The sequence below is a fragment of the Sardina pilchardus genome, chromosome 19, assembly GCF_963854185.1.
Source record: "Sardina pilchardus chromosome 19, fSarPil1.1, whole genome shotgun sequence".
Taxonomy (NCBI): Eukaryota; Metazoa; Chordata; class Actinopteri; order Clupeiformes; family Clupeidae; genus Sardina; species Sardina pilchardus.
Genome location: NC_085012.1, coordinates 9660126 through 9684257, shown reverse-complemented (window position 1 = coordinate 9684257; position 24132 = coordinate 9660126). Strand labels below are relative to the sequence as shown.

The 24132-nt window shown below is 48.0% G+C and overlaps 1 protein-coding gene across 1 annotated transcript in view; it reads left to right on the top strand.

Annotated features, from left to right (window-relative positions):
* Nucleotides 1-24132, top strand: part of col11a1a (collagen, type XI, alpha 1a) — an 87933-nt gene that overhangs the window by 55326 nt on the left and 8475 nt on the right. The window contains exons 36-58 of the mRNA XM_062521134.1: nt 177-230; nt 493-546; nt 3329-3382; nt 3471-3578; nt 4528-4617; nt 7063-7116; nt 9095-9202; nt 9696-9803; nt 10495-10548; nt 10695-10748; nt 10894-11001; nt 13798-13851; nt 14009-14062; nt 14181-14234; nt 14770-14823; nt 16055-16162; nt 16534-16587; nt 16764-16817; nt 17834-17887; nt 21347-21400; nt 22847-22954; nt 23341-23394; nt 23978-24031. Of these exons, the coding sequence (XP_062377118.1) occupies nt 177-230; nt 493-546; nt 3329-3382; nt 3471-3578; nt 4528-4617; nt 7063-7116; nt 9095-9202; nt 9696-9803; nt 10495-10548; nt 10695-10748; nt 10894-11001; nt 13798-13851; nt 14009-14062; nt 14181-14234; nt 14770-14823; nt 16055-16162; nt 16534-16587; nt 16764-16817; nt 17834-17887; nt 21347-21400; nt 22847-22954; nt 23341-23394; nt 23978-24031 (1602 nt within the window). The remainder of the gene's footprint in view (nt 1-176; nt 231-492; nt 547-3328; nt 3383-3470; nt 3579-4527; nt 4618-7062; nt 7117-9094; nt 9203-9695; nt 9804-10494; nt 10549-10694; nt 10749-10893; nt 11002-13797; nt 13852-14008; nt 14063-14180; nt 14235-14769; nt 14824-16054; nt 16163-16533; nt 16588-16763; nt 16818-17833; nt 17888-21346; nt 21401-22846; nt 22955-23340; nt 23395-23977; nt 24032-24132) is intronic.

Below are 24132 nucleotides of genomic sequence, written 5' to 3'. Positions count from 1 at the left end.
CTGTTTACGTCCTGCATGTCCACTGTCCAGCTGTCCACTGTCCAGCCATTGCACAGGCTAACTGCTGTTAGCCTGTGCGATGCACAGCTCCGCTCTTCTCAGTGGACAGAGTGAGGGGCCTCTCTCTGATAGCCTGTCCCCTCCTGGTGTCTGATTGGTTCTGCTCTGTGTTCCAGGGACCTCAAGGACCCCAGGGCCCAGTTGGTTTCTCCGGACCAAAGGGCCCCCCTGTAAGTATCTTGTGTGATTCCCCCGTATTTCTCTGACCACGTTCGACGTTTGATCTATTTTTTAATTCTTGTTTAACCTTCATTGATCATTCATTCTTTGTTATATTATTAAACACAAACGATTTCTGAATGATAGATGAATGCAAGCACAAGCTGCAGTGAAACCTCCTGGTAACAGAGAGGCATCAAAGATGAGTGCTGTGTGTGTAAGTGCCGTCCAGGGTGTCTCTGATGACCATGTGTGTGTGTGTGATTTGTGCAGGGACCACCTGGAAAGGACGGGTTGCCCGGTCACCCTGGCCAGCGTGGTGAGACGGTGAGTGATCCTCCGTGCCGCCCCGCCACCCCTCCCCTGAGCTGGCACGCACGCGGGGGCGAACTGCGGGCAGCGGGGCTCGGGGGCCGACTCTTCCCGCCGGGTGTGGGAACGTGCGGACGACCACGCTTTGTCCTCGGACCTCCCTCCACGCCCGCAATTTTCACACCCGGAAGGATTAGTCTCCCCCAGCGAGCCGGCGATATTTTACACCAACCCAGTGGACCCGCGTGTCTGTCAGCTTGCTCTACACACACAAACACAGACACACACACACACACACACACACACACACACACACACACACTCTTTGGCCGAGATAAAAAAAGAGAGATTTGCAGAGAAATGTCCCTAACCCGTCGGTTTGTAATATTAATTGGCCTGTGGATAGCACAAAGCCAGCTGGCTGAGGAGGGCCCATTTGTTTGCTTTTAAAAAGCTGGGAGTGGCAGTGGAGGGGAGGGGGGGGGATAAACACCAACACCTCATGCAGCTGCTAGTCACAGCCCAGGAGAGATGCCATTAAAAATCACAGGGCTTACACTGACGCTTGGCCTGAATACACTGGCAACTGTCTGATAAGGAACTCCTCGGTGGCCCGCTGGGTAGCTGTTTCTTCCCATAATTCGCTTGCAGTGAAATTGGAATGTTCCCACTTATATGCACACAGACAGACAAACAGACAGACAGACTGACAGACAGACGTTGCGAACAAACACATCCAAACAGACATAACAAAAGCATGCAAACACAAGGGAAAACATAGGGAACCAAAAACAATGCAGATGAAAAAGAATAAAATATGAATAGTAAAAAGATACAAACATTAGTTCTTCCAGCCACTCTAGAGGTAACAACACTGGGTTTGAGCTTATCTCAGACGAAGCATGCTAGCATCCCGCTGACAAAAGCAAACAAAATTGTTTAGTCTTTTTCGTTGTGACTCCAGCCTACATTTATCTGGTAGATTTTGATTATCCTAAAGAGCCAATAAAAGCTGTGAAAAGGCGTCGGCGAGCCAACGCCACAGAGAGCTACTTGTCATTCCCTCCTTTCTCTTCCACCCCCCCGACGCAACGCATTAGTGTGGGGTCAGTCTCCCTGCCCCTCGCGACAGCCACCACTGACATCGATAAGGAGCTTCATTAGGGCGTGTGCGTTACGGCAGAATTTATTACAAAGCAAAGAGCTCTCCGGGACTGGCCAACCCCGTGCATTGATTGGGATGCTGCCACGTAAACTGCCCGTAAGCACAATTCCATGCCCACCCCCACACCACCATCACCCGACTCCCACAACCCACCCCTAGGCGGTCACGCTTCAGGAGCCGTTCAATGATCCCTGATTCATGGCAGCCTTATTTTCATAGATATTGATTTGACAAATAACAATGACAGTGGTAATACAACTAATAATCATCGTCATGATTGCGCTGACAGTAGCAAAGCGAGATGGACCCAGTAAATAACACAAGAGGTTAGAGCTAAAAAAAATCATGGCACTCTGATGAAAAGAAATCCTTCACACTAAGATGCTTAGGGGAAAAAGGGAGAAGGGAAGTAGTGTGAAAGGTCAATAAATTGCATTGCATCCTAATCACATCTTAGTAGCCTTCAGCTATTAGTGCATTTCACTGCTTTGGTGAGAGGTGACTGTTTGAACCGGCACTCTCCGATTACGTGTGTGTTGTATGTTTACTGTCGTAAGGGGCTATTATGGGGTGTCTGTGTTCTCTGCCTCTCCTTAGTGATGTCTATTACCGCTCTCTGTCTTCCGTTGATTGCTGTGTGACGCAGATGTTACTGTAGATTGCATGTGTTGCGGTAGAGCCTTGTGAATCAGTTTGCATGAAGCCTGTAGATGCTGTCAAGCAACACCGAAAGGATTGTTTTTTTTATCTCAAATTTATATACACAAATGACAGCTCTATTTTTTATCTTCACTGTAAGTTAGTCACTATCTGATCATGTGTCGGTGCTTTTATGAGATTCTTGTTTCTTGTAGTCCTGTCTGATCTGATAAGTTTCTAGTGTAATGGCTTTTGTGTGCTTTATGTGTCACTTGCTTGTGTAGCTCCCTTGCACTGCTAACCTTATTATTGCAGCCAAGACTTCTTAGTTGTCACTTACGAGGATCACGTTTGCCCCCTGCGGGCCATGTGATACCTCCTCTTACCACTAGGTGGTGGGGCGGTAAGTGAGAGTAAGTGAATAAATGCCCTTGAGAGGCATTTATTCCAATGGTCAGGTTGAAAGCATGAATGTTCAATACGATGTTTCAAAACATAATATTTCAAAAGTACATATTATCCCAAAAAAACAAAACAAAATAAAAAAAAATATTACAAGACAATTACTTTTAAAGTAAACAAAAACTTGTTGATAAATTAATAGATAAAGAACGCTAATTCTTATCCAAAGAATACATCTGGATACATTTTTATCTTTCTGACATCACATTATTTTTAATTGAATGCATGTGCGGTGCATGTTTGCTAGTTTGGTTATCACCACTTCTAGTAGCATGTTAGCCTGACTTTGTGTTGTCTTTATGTTGTACTGAAGCTCATTCTTCAAATTTGTATCAAAGCCCAGTGGTGTATGCGCTGTTCCAACAGTGCTGAACAAGCTATGTTTGGGGAATCAATATGAAGTTATCATCTCATCATGACACATTTTATGGGGGAGTCAGTGTGCTTGATATGACACCATGACTTGTGTGCTTTGTTATTTCCTTGGTCCATTTCCCATGATTTCTAACGGTTCCTTCCCACCCTTCTCAGGGTTTCCAAGGAAAGACCGGACCACCCGGGCCTGGAGGAGTTGTGGGACCACAGGTATGTTGTGTATGACCCTGTGACATCCCGTGGAAATGTCCCAGACACAGAAATGGTTCTGAATGACCCGAGTGTGATGTTCTGATAGGGACCCACTGGAGAGACCGGACCCATCGGTGAGCGAGGACACCCCGGACCCCCAGGTCCTCCTGGAGAGCAGGGACTTCCTGGCTCCGCTGGTAAAGAGGGTGCCAAGGTAAAACATCAGCAACAACAACAACAACAACAACAACAACAGCACAACACAGCTATGTAATAGGATAGCTGACACCCTTTGTACATCGGCCTTCTATTCAGTGGCGCCAGAAAGCTATCAGCTAGCAGTAACTACTACCCTGAAATAATAGAAGAGTTTTTGAAGTGGACTCTGTGCTCAGCTCATTCTCAGTAGCTTACAGCCTCCCTTTCCCTTAATAGCCATCCCCTTCCCTCCATCTGTATGTGGAGATAGCCAATCAGTGCAGCCTGGACCTTTGGTCGTGGGCCAATCACAGAAGGACCCGAACCACAGTAGCCCCGGCCCTTTTCCCCCTCACAACCTCTATGACCCTGAGAAACCTCAGCTAACCAGTCGCCACAGAGCTAGCTAATATGCTTCTGAAAAAGCCACGGGTCAGCTATTCAAAGAGTGGGCTGCAGGCTTCTGAGTGAATGCAGTCACACTTCTCTCACTGTGTAATTTGGACTTCCTGTCTTCAAAGGCTCTGTTAACGTTGTTTGCCATCGAGGGGCTTGGAGAGCACAGTGATCCGTGGCTGTCTTCACATTGTGAACCCGCTCACTTTTTGTTGAATAGGACATGCTGTGAGAGCTGAGCCCATTGTGAGGGAGTGTAAAACTTCAAAGCCGCGTGAAAGAAAATGTCTATATTGAGAGAGAAAAGTACAAATGTCTTACAGGGTTGCACACATGTTAGAGGATAATGTGACAGACTGAACAAGACTTAACAAGATGTCTCAGTCCTTAGACAGAGTTAGCCATGACAGCCTTTTTACCGTACTTTCTTTTTTGTGAGGTGTCAGATCGTGAAAAAGTACAGCTTCACCATGTTGTTAAACACTGTGACTGCACTGCAAATGTGTTTATTCCATTTACACTTTGCTACAATATTTTTCTCATTATTTGCTGCTCTGCTGTTTCCGTAGGGAGACCCAGGTCCCGCTGGAGCTTCTGGAAAAGACGGTCCCCCGGGTCTGAGAGGCTTCCCTGGAGAGAGAGGTCTCCCAGGAGCCGCTGTAAGTATCCCTCTCCTCCTCCTCCTCCTCCTCCTCTTCCTCCTCTTCCTCCTCTTCTGCCTCCTAATCCCACGAGTCCCTAAGACGTCCTCCGTTTGCTCAGTCACACTGGGCAGTCATGCAGTGGACACCAAGCTCATTAAAACCAGTTGGGATGGATCGCGGCAAACAATTGCTGCACTCCCACGGGAGTCTGGCTGATACGGTGCAGATGATCCTTTTTTTTTTTTTTTTTTTTAAAAAACGAAAATTGAAAATACTTCCAATTTCTGAGTGATTCCCTTTGGCACATGTCACACTCATTAACTGACACAGAGAAAAGACCTATTGGCTCTCGTCGAGCGACACCAACTCCAGTTCTATTGTTTGACTTAGCCTACTAGGGCATGATGTTCAGATGTAAAATATGTAGATGATGAAGGGGTTTGGGAATGTAAACACGGAGATGTAGCAAAAAGGGCTGGAGATTGGGGCAGGCTGGGCCCCCGGGCTCTGGGCAGGCAGTGCTCAAGGTCAGAGGAGTCCAGCCAGCCAGTGGACTGATTGTGCTGTACTGCTGCAATTTATTGGCTCAGAGAAGCCTCCCAGTCTCATTATGGAGAGGGAGCGGCGGTGAGCATTTGTTGGGACGTGTGCGAGTGCTGGCACACACACACACACACACACACACACTCATAGGCACACACAAACAAACACATTAAACAGAGCCACACAGGCCAGAAATGCTCTTGGAGGATTCAGACCTCCACTGAGGTGAAATGGTGCAACGGTTCTTTGTTTAGAGTGAAACTACATTTGTGGATTTTCCCCCCATGATTCAGATCGAGTCCAACATGGAATGGATTCTCTCACTTTTCCCAAGTTTTATGAAAATCAGGCTGGTAGTTTTTTGCATAAGCCTGCTTTCAAACAGACTAACAAACAACCCAAAAAGCACAACATCTTTGGGGAAGGTAATAAAGAAGTCACAATACACATCCACCATCCCTCCAGCCCACACACACTAGATATATGGAAATCTTCATAAAGTACACACTCGCACACACAATCCCTCAGACAAACACACACACACACACACACACACACACACACACACACAGAATCACTCAAACAAACACGCACTCACACATACACACACACACACACACACACACACACACACACACACACACACACATACACACACAGACAAACACTCACTCTCACACACACACACACACACACACACACACACACACACACACACACACACACACACACACACACACACACACACACACATACACACACACACACATACACACACACACACACATACACACAGAGAGAGAGAGAGACACCAAGCACTTGGTTGTTTACCCTGGGCTCCCCTATTTTCCAATAGCCTTAATGAAAAGCTGCCAGAGGAGAAAACGCAGGCCGATAAATAGCCACTGGAGACGCGGCACTCCAGCGCAGCAGCACTCAGCCAGAGCCTGCCTCAGGCGCGCTCCCGCCGCAGATTAATGGTGTGGAGCATGTCTAGCACACACACACACACACACACACACACACACACATGCAAGCTCGGCTCCTGCCCACGGCTGACCACTGCCCACTCAGTGCACAAAGTATAGCACTGCCCAGCGAGCGCAGCACTAGAATAAGTCCTTGGCGTGGGGGGGTAGAGTTAGTGATATTTTATTCCAACTCCCATTCCATTTATAGTTTAATTGTGGCAAAGGCTGGGGCCATTGCGGGTCGCGAGCTAAGTTGCCTGGAAAATCAACCGCCCCTGACCATGAATAGAAGCGTCTTCAGTCTTAAACAGCCTTGAAGGTTCTTTACTCTGTTGTGTTACCATGAATTTGGTTCAGCAATTGATGTTGATGTTGATCCAATTGATTCGGTCCCATTGATTTTATGAGAAGTGAGAGCCCCTGCTGTTGTTTTGGGCGCGTCCATTGCAAGTCCCGCCGTGAGTTTGCTCTGTAAACTGTGGGCTAATGGGGAGATCAGTATTCATTCTCCCCTCTTCGCCCTCTCCCTGTCTGCCTGATCCATGGGATAGCGCCGTATAGATTGCAGTCGGCGTTCGCTCAGATTAAAAGTGTACCCAGTCAGGGCAGAGTCCCCAAAAAAGAAATCCCCACTTTAAAGCCACCCTGAGTGTAGGCTGATAGCGCCCTGCTACGGGGAGAGAGGGGTGGAGAGGGATGGAGAGGGGTGGAGAGGTGTGGGGGGGGGGGGGGGGGGGGGCAGGGGGAGAGACATATTGCACAGACACAAGGCGTGTGAAGTCTGAAGCCATCTAACCAAGCGACCAGTTTCTGGAGAGTTCTGTTTGTTTGCTGCTGCCTCTTTCTTGCTAATGTTTCCTCTCTTTCCTGATTAGCCTTGTTGTCTGCTGCTGCCCACTCTCATCTCTGTCTCGTTTGTCTTTGTGTCTGTCTATCTCTATTTCAGGGTCCAGCTGGCTTGAAAGGAGGAGAAGGTCCACAGGGTCCACCCGGTCCAGTCGTAAGTACCCACGTTGCCATGGTTTCGCCCTCAACTCATGTGAAATGATTGCATGTCCGTCCGTCCGACCGCTTTTGGCGCTCGGAGGGGTCCAATTTGGGCCACGCGCCAGCCAGCGGCGCCGAGACCTAATGGGGGCCATTAGCCAGCTGTTTGGCAGACGAGGGCCGGCCGGCACGCCGCCGGGGCCGAGAGGAAGTGTGGTCAGACCCCCGCCGTCCACGCCAGACCCCCGCCGTCTCACCGCAGCTGACCACTCCTCACCTCCCGCGTGCTCGCCCCCCCCCCCCCCCTCGGAGGTCCAGTTCGCACCCCGCAGCGTGAACATCTGCCCCCGCAACGCCAGCATCCGGCACTAGGGGGCAGCTGTGGGCATCTATTCCCCCGAAGAGAGCAGAAGTTGGAGCTCGCGCCTCTACGCCTAGAGGGGCTTCCCTAGCTGATAGATTCGGGGGTCTGGCGTCACAATTACCGCCCGAGCTTCGGGGGGGGGGGGGGAGCTGCCAAGTTCGATTAAACACGACAGTGGCAGAGGCCCCGGCTGTCTTCACGGCACTTTATTTTTTTTTTCGGGATTAAAATGACATTCTTCTCCTCCTCTGTGTGGATTACTCTTTGGTACGGACAGCAGATAAGTACAGTGGTGTCTCTCAGTAATTGTTCTTTGGTGAAGCTTGACAGCGTTAGCGGAGAGATTAGTTTGGATGGGCCAAGTGTCACCAATGGCGGGGGACCCCATTGACATTCAGCAGGATTTTGTCAAGCCCATTTGCATTTGGGTGAAGAAGATGCTCTGACTTTATAAACGGAGCCCCAACGCGTGCTGTGAAGGGGAGCGAGAGAGGCAGAGAGACGGAGAGACGGAGTGAGGGAGAGAGGGAGATGGATTGATAGAGAGAGAGAGAGGCAGAGAAAGCATACTGTGCCTCACACCTTGAATTATTCATCGTGGTGGTGTTTTGATCACTTGCTCATATCTGCTAGCTCGCTCATATCAATCCCTGCTTCTCATTGGGGGGTGGGGGTAGGTGGGGCCATCTCTGAGAAACGATGCCTGACCCCCCACCCCTCACCTCCCCCTGCTGTCTGCTTGTGGTACACGTGATTAGAACATCACATGTGACACACACACACACACACACACACACACATACACACACTCATACGCATATGCACATGCATGCTCACACTCCCAAAGACCGACTCACGCCTCCCACGCCCGCAGTGACGGATCCTGAACACGACACAGCAGCCGCCACACTCATCAGACATGAGCAAACGATCTCGTCACCCAGCATCCCTCCCACCTCCCGTCGCCAAAGTGCCCAGAAGGGCCCCTCTGGAGAGGTTGAGCTGACACCTGTGCAATCATCGCTGGCCTCGGGGTTAGATTAAGGCTGCCTGCGGGGCCCACTCAAGGGCAGTGAGAGGCTGCACATCCGTCTCCTTATGCCTGTTACACGCGGCTTAACTGTGCCCACGAGTGCTGAGGGATGGCCCCGAATGCCCCGCGATTCCGCACAGCGCCTCGAGAGAAGAGAAGAAGAGAGGAGAAGAAGAGAAGAGATGGGGAAGCACCAGGAGAAGAGAGCAACAGAACTAGAGATCTGATCTTGTATCTCTAATGCAAGATCCTTTCACATGAAGTGCCTCTTTTTCACATGGAAATCACATTGAAATGCCCTTAGTGCAAAAGAAAATCATAATAATTCCTTGAATTGTTAGTATTATTATGCAATATGCACTCATTCATATGGAAAGATGTTGTATGGGAACACGTTATTGCTTCTATTGTGTATAAACATATTACCCCCCTCAGCACTGCCTTTGACATCACAGTAAATCTGTAGATAGCATGCTGCCCTCAATTTAAGGCCTTGATAATAACACTTCACATACAGTACACCATGCGTAGAATTGCCATGCAAAATAGACCAGGGTCACTGACGCATGTGTTTGTCCCTCGCTGCGTCTGCAGGGCTCACCAGGAGAGAGAGGAGCTGCTGGACCCGCCGGCCCCATCGGTCTGTCTGGACGCTCCGGACCTCAGGGACCCCCAGGCCCCGCCGGAGAGAAGGGCGCACCAGTGAGTAGCGAACGCCGCTCTATCAGCTACTGTAACACGGTCAAAATCAGGCCCCATCTTATAAGGCTTTTCAAGTTGTTGTTGTTGTTGTTTTTCTTTTTATTTTAGTGTTTGTGACTCAGCATTTTTTAGGCCATTTACTGCATGATTCAGCTGTTTGCTAAAGTAGTAAAGAAAATGTGAACTAGAATAGGCAGTTGGACACAGAACTTGTAAACACAAAGGTTTGCTTTTGTGTAAGATGCCACCCTAACGCTGTGGACAGTTAGTAGCCGAATATATTATATGACTATAATCTAACTAACGATGTTATAGTTATAGTAATAGTATACTATATAATGTGGTTATAGTTATATAGATAGAAGTATATGTTATATGACTATAATGATCTAGCTACATTATGTCAGTAGCGCAGCTATCTTAACATACAACAGTATTAAGACTGAGGCTGTTATATGGTACTGACGGAGTGGCATTTGGTGCGTTCTCACAGGGAGAGAAAGGACCATCCGGTCCAGCTGGACGTGATGGTGTCCAGGGCCCAGTCGGTCTTCCAGGACCAGCCGGACCACAGGGACCCCCAGGAGAGGACGGAGACAAGGTCAGTGTGTCCCTCCGCCGTCCTGCACGTAGGAGTGGTGGCCAGAAAACTGGACCAAAATGGCTGCTGTTTTGCTGTTTTCATGCTGTCACCATCAGTCAGCGTTCAGGCTGGCCCAGGCTTGGAAAAAGATGGGACCAGTCATCAATCCTCATCATCATCTCCACACCCCTGCCATCTGCACGGCAGATCCGTCTCTTGCCTCTCCCCTTATGCACATCCATCATCATTCCCAAAGTGGCCCCGAACTCGTAATTAGAGATGGTCCAAACATGAAATTATTCCTTAATTTATTGTCTGTGCCATATCTTTCTAAAGCATATTTCCAGATATTGTAATTTATCACTGCACCAACTGTCTCTGCATCGATAATCTGTTCAGGGTACTAAGCACACTGTCTGAAGATTATGTATGATTAGATGTTTGATTAATCGTTTTAGATCTAAGTGTTATTAATTTAATGTATTTTAGTTCCATACCTACTGTTGCATACATTTTACTTGACAATGTGACACTTGTCTGTGATGCGCACAATTATCTCTTTTGTACTTTGCTAAAAAAGCATTAGCAAAGTATAAAATACCTGCTTTGTGCCTCATGCCTTTCAAGAAATAATTAGCGTTTGGGTGTTGGTAACAGCGCCTCTGTGTTGGAAGTGCAGCTGTGACACATTTTACTTGTGTTTCTGCAGGGAGAGGTTGGTGAACCAGGACAGAAGGGAAGCAAAGCAGACAAAGGGGAACAGGTAAGCAGGTGTTCTTTTCTCTCTAGCCGTGCTGTCTGCAGTCAAGCCAAGACTCTGGAACACATTACAGTTGACCTCTTACTTTCGTCACATCATGTACGGTACATGAGTCTCTTATGATAATATGTCCTTTCTCTGTCCACTAGGGTCCACCTGGTCCAGCTGGCCTGCAGGGTCCCATCGGTGCTCCTGGTCCCGCTGTGAGTATTGCCGTCCGTCACGGACACGCTCTCGGTCTGCTCGCCCGCCTTGTGTCTTGTGTCTGTCGCTTGTCCGAGGCTCTCTGTCTGTCGGACACAAGTCTGAAAAGTGGTCACCAATTCTGCTCTGTCCCTTGCCTCGCAGGGTGGTGATGGAGAGCCTGGTCCCCGTGGACAGCAGGGCATGTTCGGCCAGAAGGGAGATGAGGGATCCAGAGGATTCCCCGGACCCCCTGGTCCCATCGGCCTGCAGGTAAGTCATCGTCCACTGTTGCCCATCTCCAAAGCCCACATCACAGCTCCATTCACCAGCCTTTCCTACAATACCCAGATATGAAATATACAAGCATATCATTAAGAAATCTATATGTAGTGTAGATATGAGAATCACATGGCATAGCTGATAGATGATTACAGACTAGTTGATTATAAAGCCACTATGCAGCCACGTGCTCTGTATTCAAAGGCTGTTTGAAGGTAGAGGATCCGCAGGGGGGCTGCTTGGCCTTTCCATACAGAGATGCGTGTTGCCCCTCTGTTGAACCAGCATAATCAAAGAGCTGTTGACAGCTCCAGTGAAACGCTCACGCAGAGAGCAAAAACAACAGAGGAGCTCGTTCTGAACGTGGAGCGGCTCTCTCCCCCCCCCCCGGCAAACCCCCGCTGAGACGGCGCACGCCGCGTCCGGCCCCGATCTGGCACGGCGGCGGCGCCGGCGAACTGGGTCAGACGGGCGGAAAGGAGCGGGCACAGAGGGGCGATCCGACCGGCGCCTGCCGCTGCCCGCTTTTTTTTTACGACTAAAATAACGTGGAAGTCATTAAAGGTGAAGTGCACGCAACAAGAGGCCGTCCGAAGGAGAGCGCCGATGCAACAACCCCCACTAATAGTTGGCTCTCGAAACACAAGCGGCACAAATTCAGATTCCTCCCTCCTCCTGATGAGCGGAGCCTCCCGCGTGTGCAGCTTTAATGAATTAGTCCCCCAGTCCAGTGGAAGGGACATTGTCAGCGTAATGGAGTTGCTCGGCTCGGACTGGCGCCTGGTGCTGCTAGCCCCCGCTAAAGCGCTCGCAAATGTGCTAGTCATTGGACTCCGCTGCACTTTAATTGGGCGTAATGCACTTTTGATGTTATTAATCCCGTCCACTGACCTCAGCCGGAAGATCATTCCACCCCGGCAATGCTCTATCTCTCTCTCTCTCTCTGTATGTCTCTCTTTCTCTCTCTCTCTCTCTCTCTCTCTCTCTCTCTGTCTCTCCCTCTCTATCTGCGCCGCATAATAACTGTCGCCACTAATGACCTTTGACTGATAGAGAGTAGTTGCAGTGGTACAGAGAAGCGTTCTCGCCGCCAAAAGCCACGGGCATCTGCATTGGCGCGTATGTACGGGCGCCAGCTCGACTCTCGCCAGACTGACGCGCCCGGGCTTATTTGCCGTGCAAATAGCAGCCAAAGGATTGGACCTTTTGATGTCCTTGTGGCAACCCAGCGGCTCGGGGTGATGAAGTCCAGGCCCCTCTTTGAATTGTGACTCTGAAATGTGCAAATAGATATAACTCAGACATGCAAGGCAGGTTTGGAGGCAGGCGGACCAAATGGAAGGAAAGGATTCGGGAATTGATAGTGCATCCACATCAGATGAGTCTCACAGAGGGCAAGTAATGAAATATCTAAATGCTAAAGTGAATCGTTTTATTGCTGAGGGTGGTGGTGGTGTTGGTGGTGGGGTTGGGGGAGAGGGGGCAGTGGCATTTTACTGCCCCCATACCAACGCAATCATTTCCCCTATGCCTGTTCCCCCTTGTGCCCATTTGGGTCGGGCAGACCATCACCGCCGGGTCGAGGAGACGAACACACTGAGGCGCGTGCATAAAACTGAATTGGCCATTAATTACCCTCCCAATTGCTATCAACCTCCACTTTGCACAGCAGCATGGGAAAGAAATGGGAGTCGTTTAACAGAGGAGAGAGGAAGGGGGGGGGGGTTAGAAAGTGAGAAGACAAAAGGGTATCACGGTGCACGCAGCACGCAGCTCTAAAACCTCCGGCCGTTAATGGCGCGCCCGTACGGCGTGAAACAGATTCCGGCTGATTTGCATAAGTGCCGTTTCACCGCGGGATGGCCGCTAAGGTGTCTCGGTGCAGTGCTATCCGGCGGGTGGGCCTCGGAATGGGCCGGAACGAACAATCCACTCTCTCCCCTCCTCTTCCTCTCTCAACCAAACCCCCAGCCAAGGCATCCGGCAGTGGGAAGATGAGGGGAGAATGCCCCCCTCCACCCCCCCCTCTATAATGACCCCCAAGAAAACCTCCGCGGAGGAGGAAGAGGAGGAGGAGGAGGAGCAGTGGGCTTCCTTTGGGCTGCTGTATTCTCAGGCAGTAAAATCATCGAGGAACGCTGATGGCCTTTTTTCCCCTCTAACTGTTCCCCTCCATTTTCCGTGGGCATTTCCATCAGGTGCAGGCAAGCCTACTGTCCTTCAGTGGCTGCATCAGAATCCATTTCTATTTCTATTTGCCATTAACCTCCCTGCCACGGCGAACAAAAAGATCCATTTGATAGATAAATGTCGAAACCACCCTGTGTATCTCTCGAGAGCCATACTGTGCGCATAGACAGGATGTAAATCACTGCCTTTCAAACTAATGCATTAATGACCTATCTGCGTCATAGCAAGCAACTCTATTACAATGCCTTCATATGATTTATTGCATAAACTGGGATCTTAATATAGTTCTTGCTCGGTCGGAAAGGAAGTAGCTCACTGTGTGTTTTAAGCTGCAGCATCCTCATATGTAAATCACATCTCTCTAATGTGACTCTGCATCTTCAGAAGTTATTAGTGGAATTGCAGATTGACTGCAGATGACTGCGTGTGTACAGTTTGTTCACTCTGTGACGTCCTCTCAGTTATTAGCCCACGAACACTCTCCTTTAATTCCCTCTGCACTTTATAATGGGACCACACTCAGCTCCATCCACTCCAGCACATTACTCTGACGACAGGAGTGCGACGGCTAAATGCGCTTCTTGTGTTTCCTTTCAGGGTCTTCCTGGACCACCAGGCGAGAAGGGAGAGAACGGAGACGTGGGTCCAATGGTAAGTCATCCGATCCAGCGTGTGTCATTAGTAAGGACCCAACTGTGCTGGAGAGAAGCCAAAGGAGATATATATATATAATATACATCATTCAGAAACAGTTGTAGCCCATTCGTACTCACATCCTCGCCTCCCTCTTCTCCCCTTCTCCAAACAGGGTCCTCCCGGCCCCCCTGGCCCCAGAGGTCCTCAGGGTCCAAGTGGTGCTGATGTAAGTGAATCCTCCATCTCTGTATTTCTATCTTGCAGACGAACCTTGATTTTCATGAGATGATAAGTGATAACTTGCCATATCCTGACTGTTGCCTTGTTCTGCTCCTCTCTCGCAGGGTGCCCAAGGTCCTCCTGGCGGTGTTGGTGGCATGGGTCCTGTAGGAGAAAAGGTAAGAGCCTATGCCCCTGCCCCCCTATGCCCACTGGGCACCAACTCAGCTCCTCAATCCCTCCCCCCACCTCTCTTCTGGCACATTCCATGTGGGGGGAGCCAGCCATTTTGTCTGAATTAGTACCCTGACACCATTAATGTCCCTTTTACAACAGCTCCAACACCTATCCCCCCCCGCCCCACACACACACACCCTCGTCCTCTTTTTTTTACGGCCGTTTGGCCTCTGTCCCAAAGCTATCAATATTTAATGCAACGCCTGGCTGGCAAAATGGTCTGCGAATATGAAACATGGAAGGCCATCGCTGCCACATCCAGAGCGGCCGGCGTAGCGAAACAGCCAGCCCATAACGCTGTCACGGGCTCGCCTCAGCATGCAAGCACACACAGGCTAATAAAGCCTGTGTTTATGGCCGCATTAATCATGATTTCAGTCGGGCTAATGTTTTTACAGACTGTGTGACAGGAATGACAGTTCTAACCTGTGCTCTGTGTGTGTGTGTGTGTGTGTGTGTGTGTGTGATGCTTGACAGGGAGAGCAAGGAGAGGCTGGCAATCCCGGACCTGCTGGAGAGCCTGGAACTGGAGTAAGTTTGTCTTCTCATCCTTCTGCTGTGTATATATATATATGTGTGTGTGTGTGTGTGTGTGTGTGTGTGTGTGTGTGTGTGTGTTTCAGCACCCATTCTCTGTGTGCTGGTGTGTGTCTTTGTGAGAGCTTTCTGTGCTCTTGGAGATTGACGTATGTCTGTTGTTTGTGTTTATTTTGAGATATGATATTTCCTACTTGTATGTGTGTGTGTGTGTGTGTTTGTGTGTGTGTGTTTGTGTGTGTGTGTGTGTGTGTGTGTGTGAGAAAGAGAGTCTGTCCATATGTGTTTCTCTGTGTTTGTAAGAATATTGATCTCGACATCCAGCTAAAAGCTTCTCTCTCCCTGAGCTCTCCCATCTGCTGATGCTGATGCCCCATCATAGCCCTAGCCTCTCTCCCCAACGCCACCTCCAAATTGCCCATACCCGTAAATGGCAGCCAAATTAAATCAATTACCAGACCCTCCAAAGATCATTACTGACAACCCCCGCGGACTGTTGTGTCACTAGGACAATCGACGCAATCAACAGGACTCCACTTAGAATACTTGAATACTTTAGCAGGCGAATTTTCTGCCCGTTAGGGGCGAAGGATTACACGGGGCAGAGAGTTTAGAGGAGAATATGAGAGCCGCTAATCTACCACTAATCAGTCCACTATCCCCTTGCTTAACTCCCGATTTGTAGATGTTTGGGTGGCCACTTTGTTGTCCGTGCTATCTGGACTTTAGAGACTTAGCGGTGGCCTGTCATCTCACATTGACGAGTTGTCTGCCTCCCAAACATCAAAGCTCTCAGGGAGACAACAGATCGAAGGTGGGGGCTGATCAATGTCGACAGGTTCGATATCTCCAGAGCACCCTTCCATTAGTAATTAAAGCGTCGTGTCAGTGAGGTAAATAGTAGTCATCTCTGTCATTTTTAAGAGCTCATACTAGACAGAGAATGCCGGTTTCATCGGAAATCTGATGGGCGGACGTGACAGGAAGTGAGCCTGTAAAGGAAAAGGCCATCGGCAAAGCAGGCTCCTGACTCGGGAGATGTCAGGAAGCATGTAAGGAGTTACCGTTATCGCTCCCTTTCCCCGAACATACATCAGGGCAATCGGATACTGTTGCCACCTGACCCGGGATCGGTTATTGTTACACTGCTGGGTGAAAAAGCCATTCACCCCATTACCCTTTAGTTCTGCTGACTGAGCATGCACATTTGCCTTGCCTCCCTCAGGGTCCTAAAGGTGAGCGAGGAGAGAAGGGAGAGGCCGGACCACCAGGCGCTGCTGGACCTCCCGGTGCCAAGGGACCACCAGGAGATGATGGCCCCAAGGGTAACCCTGTGAGTAAAAAAAAAGCACTTGCTATTTGCTACATCCATATACTACTTGGCACAATATACTAGCGATAGCTCCATAAAGTAGCTAAAGCACAATAACAATACACTGTAATAAGTCAAGCACAAATTGGAGCCGCAGAGCACGAGTGAGCATCCATGCTCGAATGGAGTCACCAAGGCTCTGTTAGATGGGATGCTGCTGGAAGGCCCTTTATTATGTTAATGCTCACTGCAGCACTGGGGCTTGTGTGCTCCACACCATTTTTCAGCAACCATGAATTTATTCTGAGAAAATTTCTACTGAGAATTTTCCTTGTGTAAGCTGGGGCGGTATGAAGTTTTATAATGCAAACGTTCTTCTTGCTTGTTGCTAGGGACCTGTTGGCTTCCCTGGAGACCCCGGTCCCCCTGGTGAGCCTGGCGTTGCTGTAAGTACCGTGACTCAGTTCACTGATTTATTATAAATGAATTGGCTTCCCATGCTACACAAAGATGTGCGCCGAGTCTTGCGGCAGCTCATTTAGCATGTTTGAACTAGCTGCCGTGGATACGGTGAGGCTGAGGCACATTGAACTCATTGTGTTTATTTTTTCCTGGTTTTTAGGGTACGGATGGAGGACCCGGAGAGAAGGGAGATGATGGAGAGCCCGGTCAAGCGGTGAGTGCACATAAACCCCAAAACCCAAACGCAAACAGTGCTGCTGCCGTGCGTTCCAAAGTCCACTAATGTGCGTTTTTAGTAGCCACTACTGCACGGTGTTCTGCGCAGCTATTCACATTCCCACAGGTTCATTTGATTCGTTTTAGACTCTGGGAATGTTCATCTATCACAACTGTGGAGGGGCTTTATTTGTACTGTTCACAGAGGGAAAGATTGCAGTGATATCATCAAACAGTCTAAATGTAATACTAACAATATGGCCGTCCAAAAACAGCTACTTTAACTTTAATGCAAATTTCATTTGCAAGCGAGGAGATAAGGCAAACAGTTACATATCCCTTGCACTCCCAGCTTTCTCTATTTGTGGTGTTGTTATCTCAATGCTTATCGAGCAGAGGAAGAGGCAATAAGAGAGGCTTGAGGTGCTTCCTATCAACCATTGAAATTGAGGTGTCACGAGCGTAGTTTAGTTTTCTAAATAAAACCCTTTAAACTTTAAAGGGGGAAAACTGGCAACTTTTATTTACTGATGAACGGCCGACGATTTTTATATGACACACCCGAGTAGCTCCGCAAATGTCTGTCTGTTTCCTCATTTTGTCTGTGCTGTCTCTGGGCGTTCTTCAAACATTTATATATGCAAAACCGAAATTTGTTTTGATTGCTTTCAATTAACTCCTAGATAATGAGATGAAACTGGCATAGAGAATCCGTGGCATTGGCAGTGACAGTAAAAGGCCTTTAGAGCAGAGTTTCTGATGCCACCCAGTCAAGTTTGACTTTTTAATCAGCTCCGTCTGTTGATTTTGCCCGATTCTCCATCTAGAGCTCACTTTCCATAAGTAACAGAGAAGGAAGTGATGTATTAATAGCTGTCATGACAAATAAAGCTTCAAAGATTGAAAACTTCTCCTTTTAAGTTTTGTTTAGTTTAGTTGGCCCGTTGTTTGTCTTCTGGTAACTTGCATCATCCCGCTCACACTGTCTGTCTTTGTGTGTCCTCTGCACTTTAGGGTCCCCCTGGCCCCTCTGGAGAATCTGGCCCACCAGGACCTCCCGGAAAGAGAGTAAGTGTGCATTTTGCAATCACCGTTATCTTCATCGTCCTCTAAAAACGTCATCACTGTCCACCGCCCAGGATGGAAAGCGTATGGATAACACAAAGCACACGTATGATGCCCTGTAGTCATAGGAAGGCATCGTGTCTAGGACTCCATAGGCTTCAAAGCATATACATGCACACTCTTCTCTACCTCAACTGACCTCCTCAGAGGAAACTTTAGGGGACAGGCGCTATCATAGCCCCCAACAGACAAGAGAACTCAACTGCGTAGCAAGCCATTCCATCTCGCGTGCAGGCCTACAGGGAAGGCGTAAACCCTAAGCCCCCCTCATTAAGGCCGTGAGAGGAGCTCTCATCTGAGATACAGCTGGTCATCAAGCCACAAAAAAAGAGAAAAAGAAAAAAGAAAACAAAAAAATGAAGACATCTCACAGGCCCTGTTGAGAAACTGAAGTCTGGTATTTAATCTTTTAGGGTGTGAAATTGAAAAGGCGTTAAATTGACGAAGAGGCGTCGCTCTCTGTGCCTGAAAACTCATTTCCCCCGTTCCTGTGGCGCTGGGGCTCCCTCGGAGTCAGACACAGATATCACTCTTGACACCGTATTGATCAGTGCAGACGGAGTGACAGAAATGGAAATGTGTGAAAAAAGAGAAGAAGTAAAGAGGGATAGAGAGGAAAAAAAGATACAGAGTCCCTCTGTGGCTGCCCTGTGAAGAAGTGGGAAGAAGAGAGAGAGAGAGAGAGAGAGAGAGAGAGATAGAGGGATAGAGGGAAATGCATAGAGGAAGAGAGAGGTGAGAGAAAGTTGTCGTTTGTTTGATTTGAGATAGCTCCCCAAAGGGCTCTTGTGCAGAGGTGAGGCTCATGAATGACAATAGCGTTTCTCTTTGTTGTTGCCGCGGTCGTCCTTATTTGATGCGTATGCGCCTGGGTATGCGCCAGAGAGAGCGATTTCCCAAATGAATGTGTTCTCCCCGAAGTGAATAGGAATTTTAAGATGAATGCTCCTTTGCATTCTCCAATGCGCCTACTACAAATGACAAAGTGGATGGTGTTATGTATTTCTTATCTGTAGTCCAGTTTCATTATAATCTAAAATATCAGGCTGTGTTTCTTTACTTTTTTTTTTAAATTAAGAAAGCTTTAAATCAGTCTCGTTTCTAAAACGTAATGCATTGGTGTTTCTGGAGTAGTTTGGCAATCAAACCTAGTCAGGTCTGCAGAATGGCAGAGTGGCCAACGTCATGAATATACGCTTTAGGGTCTTCATATGTGCTGTGTGCTGTTAAAAGTGAGCTGGTGTTGGTTTCTCCTCCTCACTACTGAACGTGATGGAATACATTAGCTTCAAAGCAGATTGCTATTTATGAAGCCGTGCTGAACGAAGGGAGCAAATCATTCCTTCCCCAGCTTCCATCGTGAGAAGGGAAAAAAAAAACAATTTCTTTTCAGGACCTGATGCAGCATTCAAGCAGATACAGAACAGTTTCTAATGGCGAAGGGATTATTTCAGGGAAAGTGCTTCTTCATCACCAACAGTATTTACTTCAAGGAGAGAAAAAAAAAATAGAAAGAAGAATGAGGGGGAAAAAAGCATCGTCTGATTTCAGCGGGTCCCTTGCCATTTGCTCCTCTGAATTTGTAATGGCCACACTGCCGTTGTTTTGTGTAAAATGCTAGGTGTTCTCGCTGTGTCAGCACTTTGCCAGTAGTCATATCAAATGAAGTAAAAGCTCCCTCACTCTCCCCCTCTCTCTATCACCCCTCCACTCTCTCTCTCTCTCTCTTTCCCTCCCTTCCTCCCAAGGCAGTGTCTGCATCCTTAAAGCATCCTGAGAACTATTTTGTTATTTAAGAGTTTCGCCACACCGTTTTTTGTTTTTTTTTGACACTGACTCCAATGTTCCAGCCAGAGCTCCGAGGCCTCTCTTCACAGCCGTGGAAATGAGCTGAGCTGGTGGCGTTGGCCGTTCCTCCACCGTTTCTCCTGTTGACAAAAAAAAAAGAAGAAGAAATTCAGTCGTGAAACAATGCTCTCTCTCTTTCTCTCTCTGTCTGTCTGTCTCTGTCTGTCTCTGTCTGTCTCTGTCTGTCTCTGGCATCATGGAGAGAACAGTCTCATTCTCACAGAGAGTAAAAAAAGAAAGATGCAGGAACATCCTGTTGTCCCACAGTGTGAAAGACATCATTGTCAGTCTAGCCGTAACGTGGCGGCTTGTCATGTCTTTCAGAGCTGTCTCCCGATTGTCGGGAGCCGGGTATAGGAATCTTATCTTTTTTCGCGGGGCACGTCAAGAAAAGTGTGAGTATCAAAAAAAAGAAGCTTGCGTGTGTCTCTCTGCGGTGATGCGGAGAAGAGAGAGGGCATTCTGTCGATACAGATTGGGCTGATGTTGCGGCATATGCTCGCGAACCGACGAGGTGTCTCTCATCCTCAGGACTCCGGGTGAAGCTTTGATGAGAAGGCATCCGAGGCATTCCTCTCGATATCTGAAGGAGACAGCTCGGAGAGTCCCTGGATAGAGTTGAGCAGAAACACAGAAGGAAGGAGAACAGAGAGAGAGAGAGAGAGAGAGTGCAAGAAGGAGAAAGACAAAAAAGGCCCTGAAAAGAAATGAGAAAGAAATTGAAAAAGACATACGCAGAGAGAGGGAGAGAAAGAAAGAAAGAAAGACAGAGAGAACAAAGGAAAGAAAGGCATGAGCAAAGACGAAAAACAGAGAGGAAGAGAGAAAGAATGCTGGAAAGATGGAAAGAAGTCAATTAAGGGGTTGGAGAGAAATAATTGGCTGGGCAGGAGGTTATTGAGCAGCGGAGTGCTAGTTTGATGTGTTCGGCTAGGAGGGCTCTCAGTGCACTTGCTCTCTCGTGTGCATACGAATGAGAGTCCTTCAGTCAAGACTGAGCAGCCTGCTGGCGCAAATGAGTCGGTCTGTCTTCCGACTGCGTCAGTGTGAACAATGGCCTGAAGGTCTGGCCCTCCAGTCCGCCAGTCTCCCGCTAAAAGGGTCTGGACGTGGACTCACCGTGAAACTGAAAGGTCTCCGTAAAAGCCCTTCGAAGCGACCTACTGTGAAGACGTGGCTTGTCATGTCATATTTAACATGCTAGAATAAAGTCTTAAATATCATGGAGTTTCGATTTGAAAATATGATATGAACGTGGCAGCGTTTTCTAACATTTTAGAAGTCATCTCAAGCAGCTTCACCGTTTGAACAGAAATGATTTAAAAATAAACGTGTCCGACTGGATGAGTTCATTAGCGTGACATGGCGTGTCATTATCGGCGTTCTCCCACACCGTCTCTTCTACCTCCTGCCCGTCAAAACATATCAGTCAAACCCAAAGGGCGTACTTCACCACCACCCCCCCCCCTTTTTTCTTTTTCATTAGCTTTTTTAATTGTCATTCTACACAGGAGCAGTACTGAAGCTCTCCTCTTTCTCTTTCTCCCTCTCCAGGGACCTCCAGGAGCCGCCGGAGCAGAGGGCAGACAAGGAGAGAAGGGCGCCAAGGTAGGCTAACGCTAACGCAGCCGATCAATTCGGCCGCACAGACACACACACACACACACGCACACAGCAGCGGCGGCGGTGGTGACCAGGGCCGGCGAGCAAGCACCGCCGCATGAATTAAAGCAGCAACTCTCCCAGGGCTGACATTATAGATTTAAGGCCACACACACAAACACACACACACACACACACACACACACACACACACACACACACACACACACACACACACACACACACACACACACACATGCATACCAACAGATAGTTTTAGTCTATGTAACTCAACACAGGCAAACTGTCTATGACAGAGTGTTTGTTATCTCCTCGATGACACACACACACACACACACACACACACACACACACACACACACACACTCACACACACACACGCATACCAACAGATAGTTTTAGTCTATGTAACTCAACACAGGCAAACTGTCTATGACAGATTGTTTGTTCTCTCCCCGATGACTACATTGGCAATGCAAATGCTTTGTCATGCCAATGAAGAGTTTTGAATTTGAATTGGATGGGGATAAAGAAAGAGAGGCATGCACTCTGTCAAAGACCTGCATAAACACACATAAAACAAGAAAATAATCACACATACAAACTCAAGATAACTCATACATAATAACACTCGTATTCTGTAAATAAACACAGATACTCATACATAAAAGAAAAGGACACATTTGCAACACAGAACAGAAAACAGAATTCACCATTCACACACACACACACACACACACACACACACACACACACACCTACCTCCAGACAAACTCATGAAAACATAGGCAATGACACACACTTCTGTCACTGTTTATTGCTCTAGCTTTTCATCGAGCAGTTGGGGAAAAAAGACAGAAAGATATGAAGTACCCGCATCCTGAACCCACCCAGAGAAACACACACAGTTAATGAGATGAAGTGGTTTCACATCTGCATTCAGATTTAAAAAGCAGCTCATTTTGTTAGCACCATGTATCCTCTGGTGTGCATCTTTAATCTAAATCAAAAAGAGAGAACATCCCTCTGTTTGTTAGTAAGGCACAACATGATGTCCAATGGGATTTCACGCCGATCAGTCACAGAAATGTGCTTCTGCTGTCTAACTCTATCAAAGTTTCAGTGTTTGATGACCAAGTGATGGTTGACACGTACACACACACAGACGCACACACACACACACACACACACACACACACACACACACACACACACACACACACACACACACACACACACATACAAACACAATAGGAGTTTTGTTAAGCAGGTCATGTTAGACATTCAGCTTCCCTGGAATCATCTAATAATAAGCAGGTCATGTCAGACATTCAGCTTCCCTGGCCTGGAATCATCTCCATCAATACAACAATATCGTATCAATGTCATCAATAAATATTAATTTTGTTCACTCTCTCTCTCTGTCTTCAGGGTGAGGCTGGAGCAGAAGGCCCAGCAGGCAAGACCGGCCCCGTTGGCCCCCAGGGTCCCCCTGGAAAGCCTGGCCCAGAAGGCCTCAGAGGAATCCCAGGCCCCGTCGTGAGTACTCATACTCAATCATAAGCACCCACTCAATATCTATAATGTATCCATCTATACTGATACATGTAAACACATCCATACATCCCTATTGTGTATATTATATTCTTCAGGGATTCACATGCTCCTACCTCCACACAGGCTGTGTGCACATACTGTAGACTTCTGAAGCACCTGCCAGCGGGAATGCTTACAGAAAAGTCAATAACTCCTACAAGCCCTGTGCCATTGTTGTGTTTTTTTTCCATCTCGCCCTTGTTTATGTGAAGACACATTTTTGGAGTATTTCAGCTATTAATCATAAAGCAGCGGGCAGGAAATCAATGGCGGCCCTTTAGCGGTACAGGAGGCAGTAATGCAGCATATAATTGGATGAATTTTCGCAGGGTGAACAAGGACTTCCTGGCTCCTCCGGACAAGATGGCCCTCCAGGACCTATGGTGAGGAGGGATAAGAGCCCCGTGTTTGCCTGGGTCCTTTTTATTACTGCTTGCTCTCTCTCTCTCTCTCTCTCTCTCTCTCTCTCTCTCTCTCTCTCTACCTCTCTCTCTCTCTCTCTCTCTCTTTCTCTCCCTCTCTGTCCCTCTCTCTTTCTCTACCTCTTCTCCTTTCTCTCTGTCGCTCTCTCCATCCCCACATCTTATGAACTCGTCCCCATATCTTATGACAAAAAAGGAAAGAAATTCAGTCAGAAAACAATGATCTCTCTCTCTCTCTCGCTCTCTGTCTATCTCTTTCTGTCTATCTTTCTGGACCTATAGTGAGGGCTAAGTGGCTTTGTTGGCCTGAGTCTGGCTTTTATTATTATTCTCTCTCTCTCTCTTCTCGCTCTCTCTTTCTCTTTCTCTCTCTCTCTCTCTCTCTCTATATATATATATATACAGTATCTCTGTGTGTGAGTGTGTGTGTGTGTGTGTGTGTGTGTGTGTGTGTGTGTGTGTGTGTGTGTGTGTGTGTGTGTGTGTGTGTGTGTGTGTGTGTGAAATATTGATTTCTAAATGCCATTTCTCCTCTTCTTCATAGGGACCCCCTGGTCTTCCTGGCCTGAAAGGAGATCCTGGCTCCAAGGGAGAGAAAGTGAGTGAATTTCAATTTCACCATTTATGTGGGCTCCTAAAACTCAGAAAAAGAACTTTGACCATTAGCCTGTAAAGGAGTATTTAATCTCTGGGAACTAC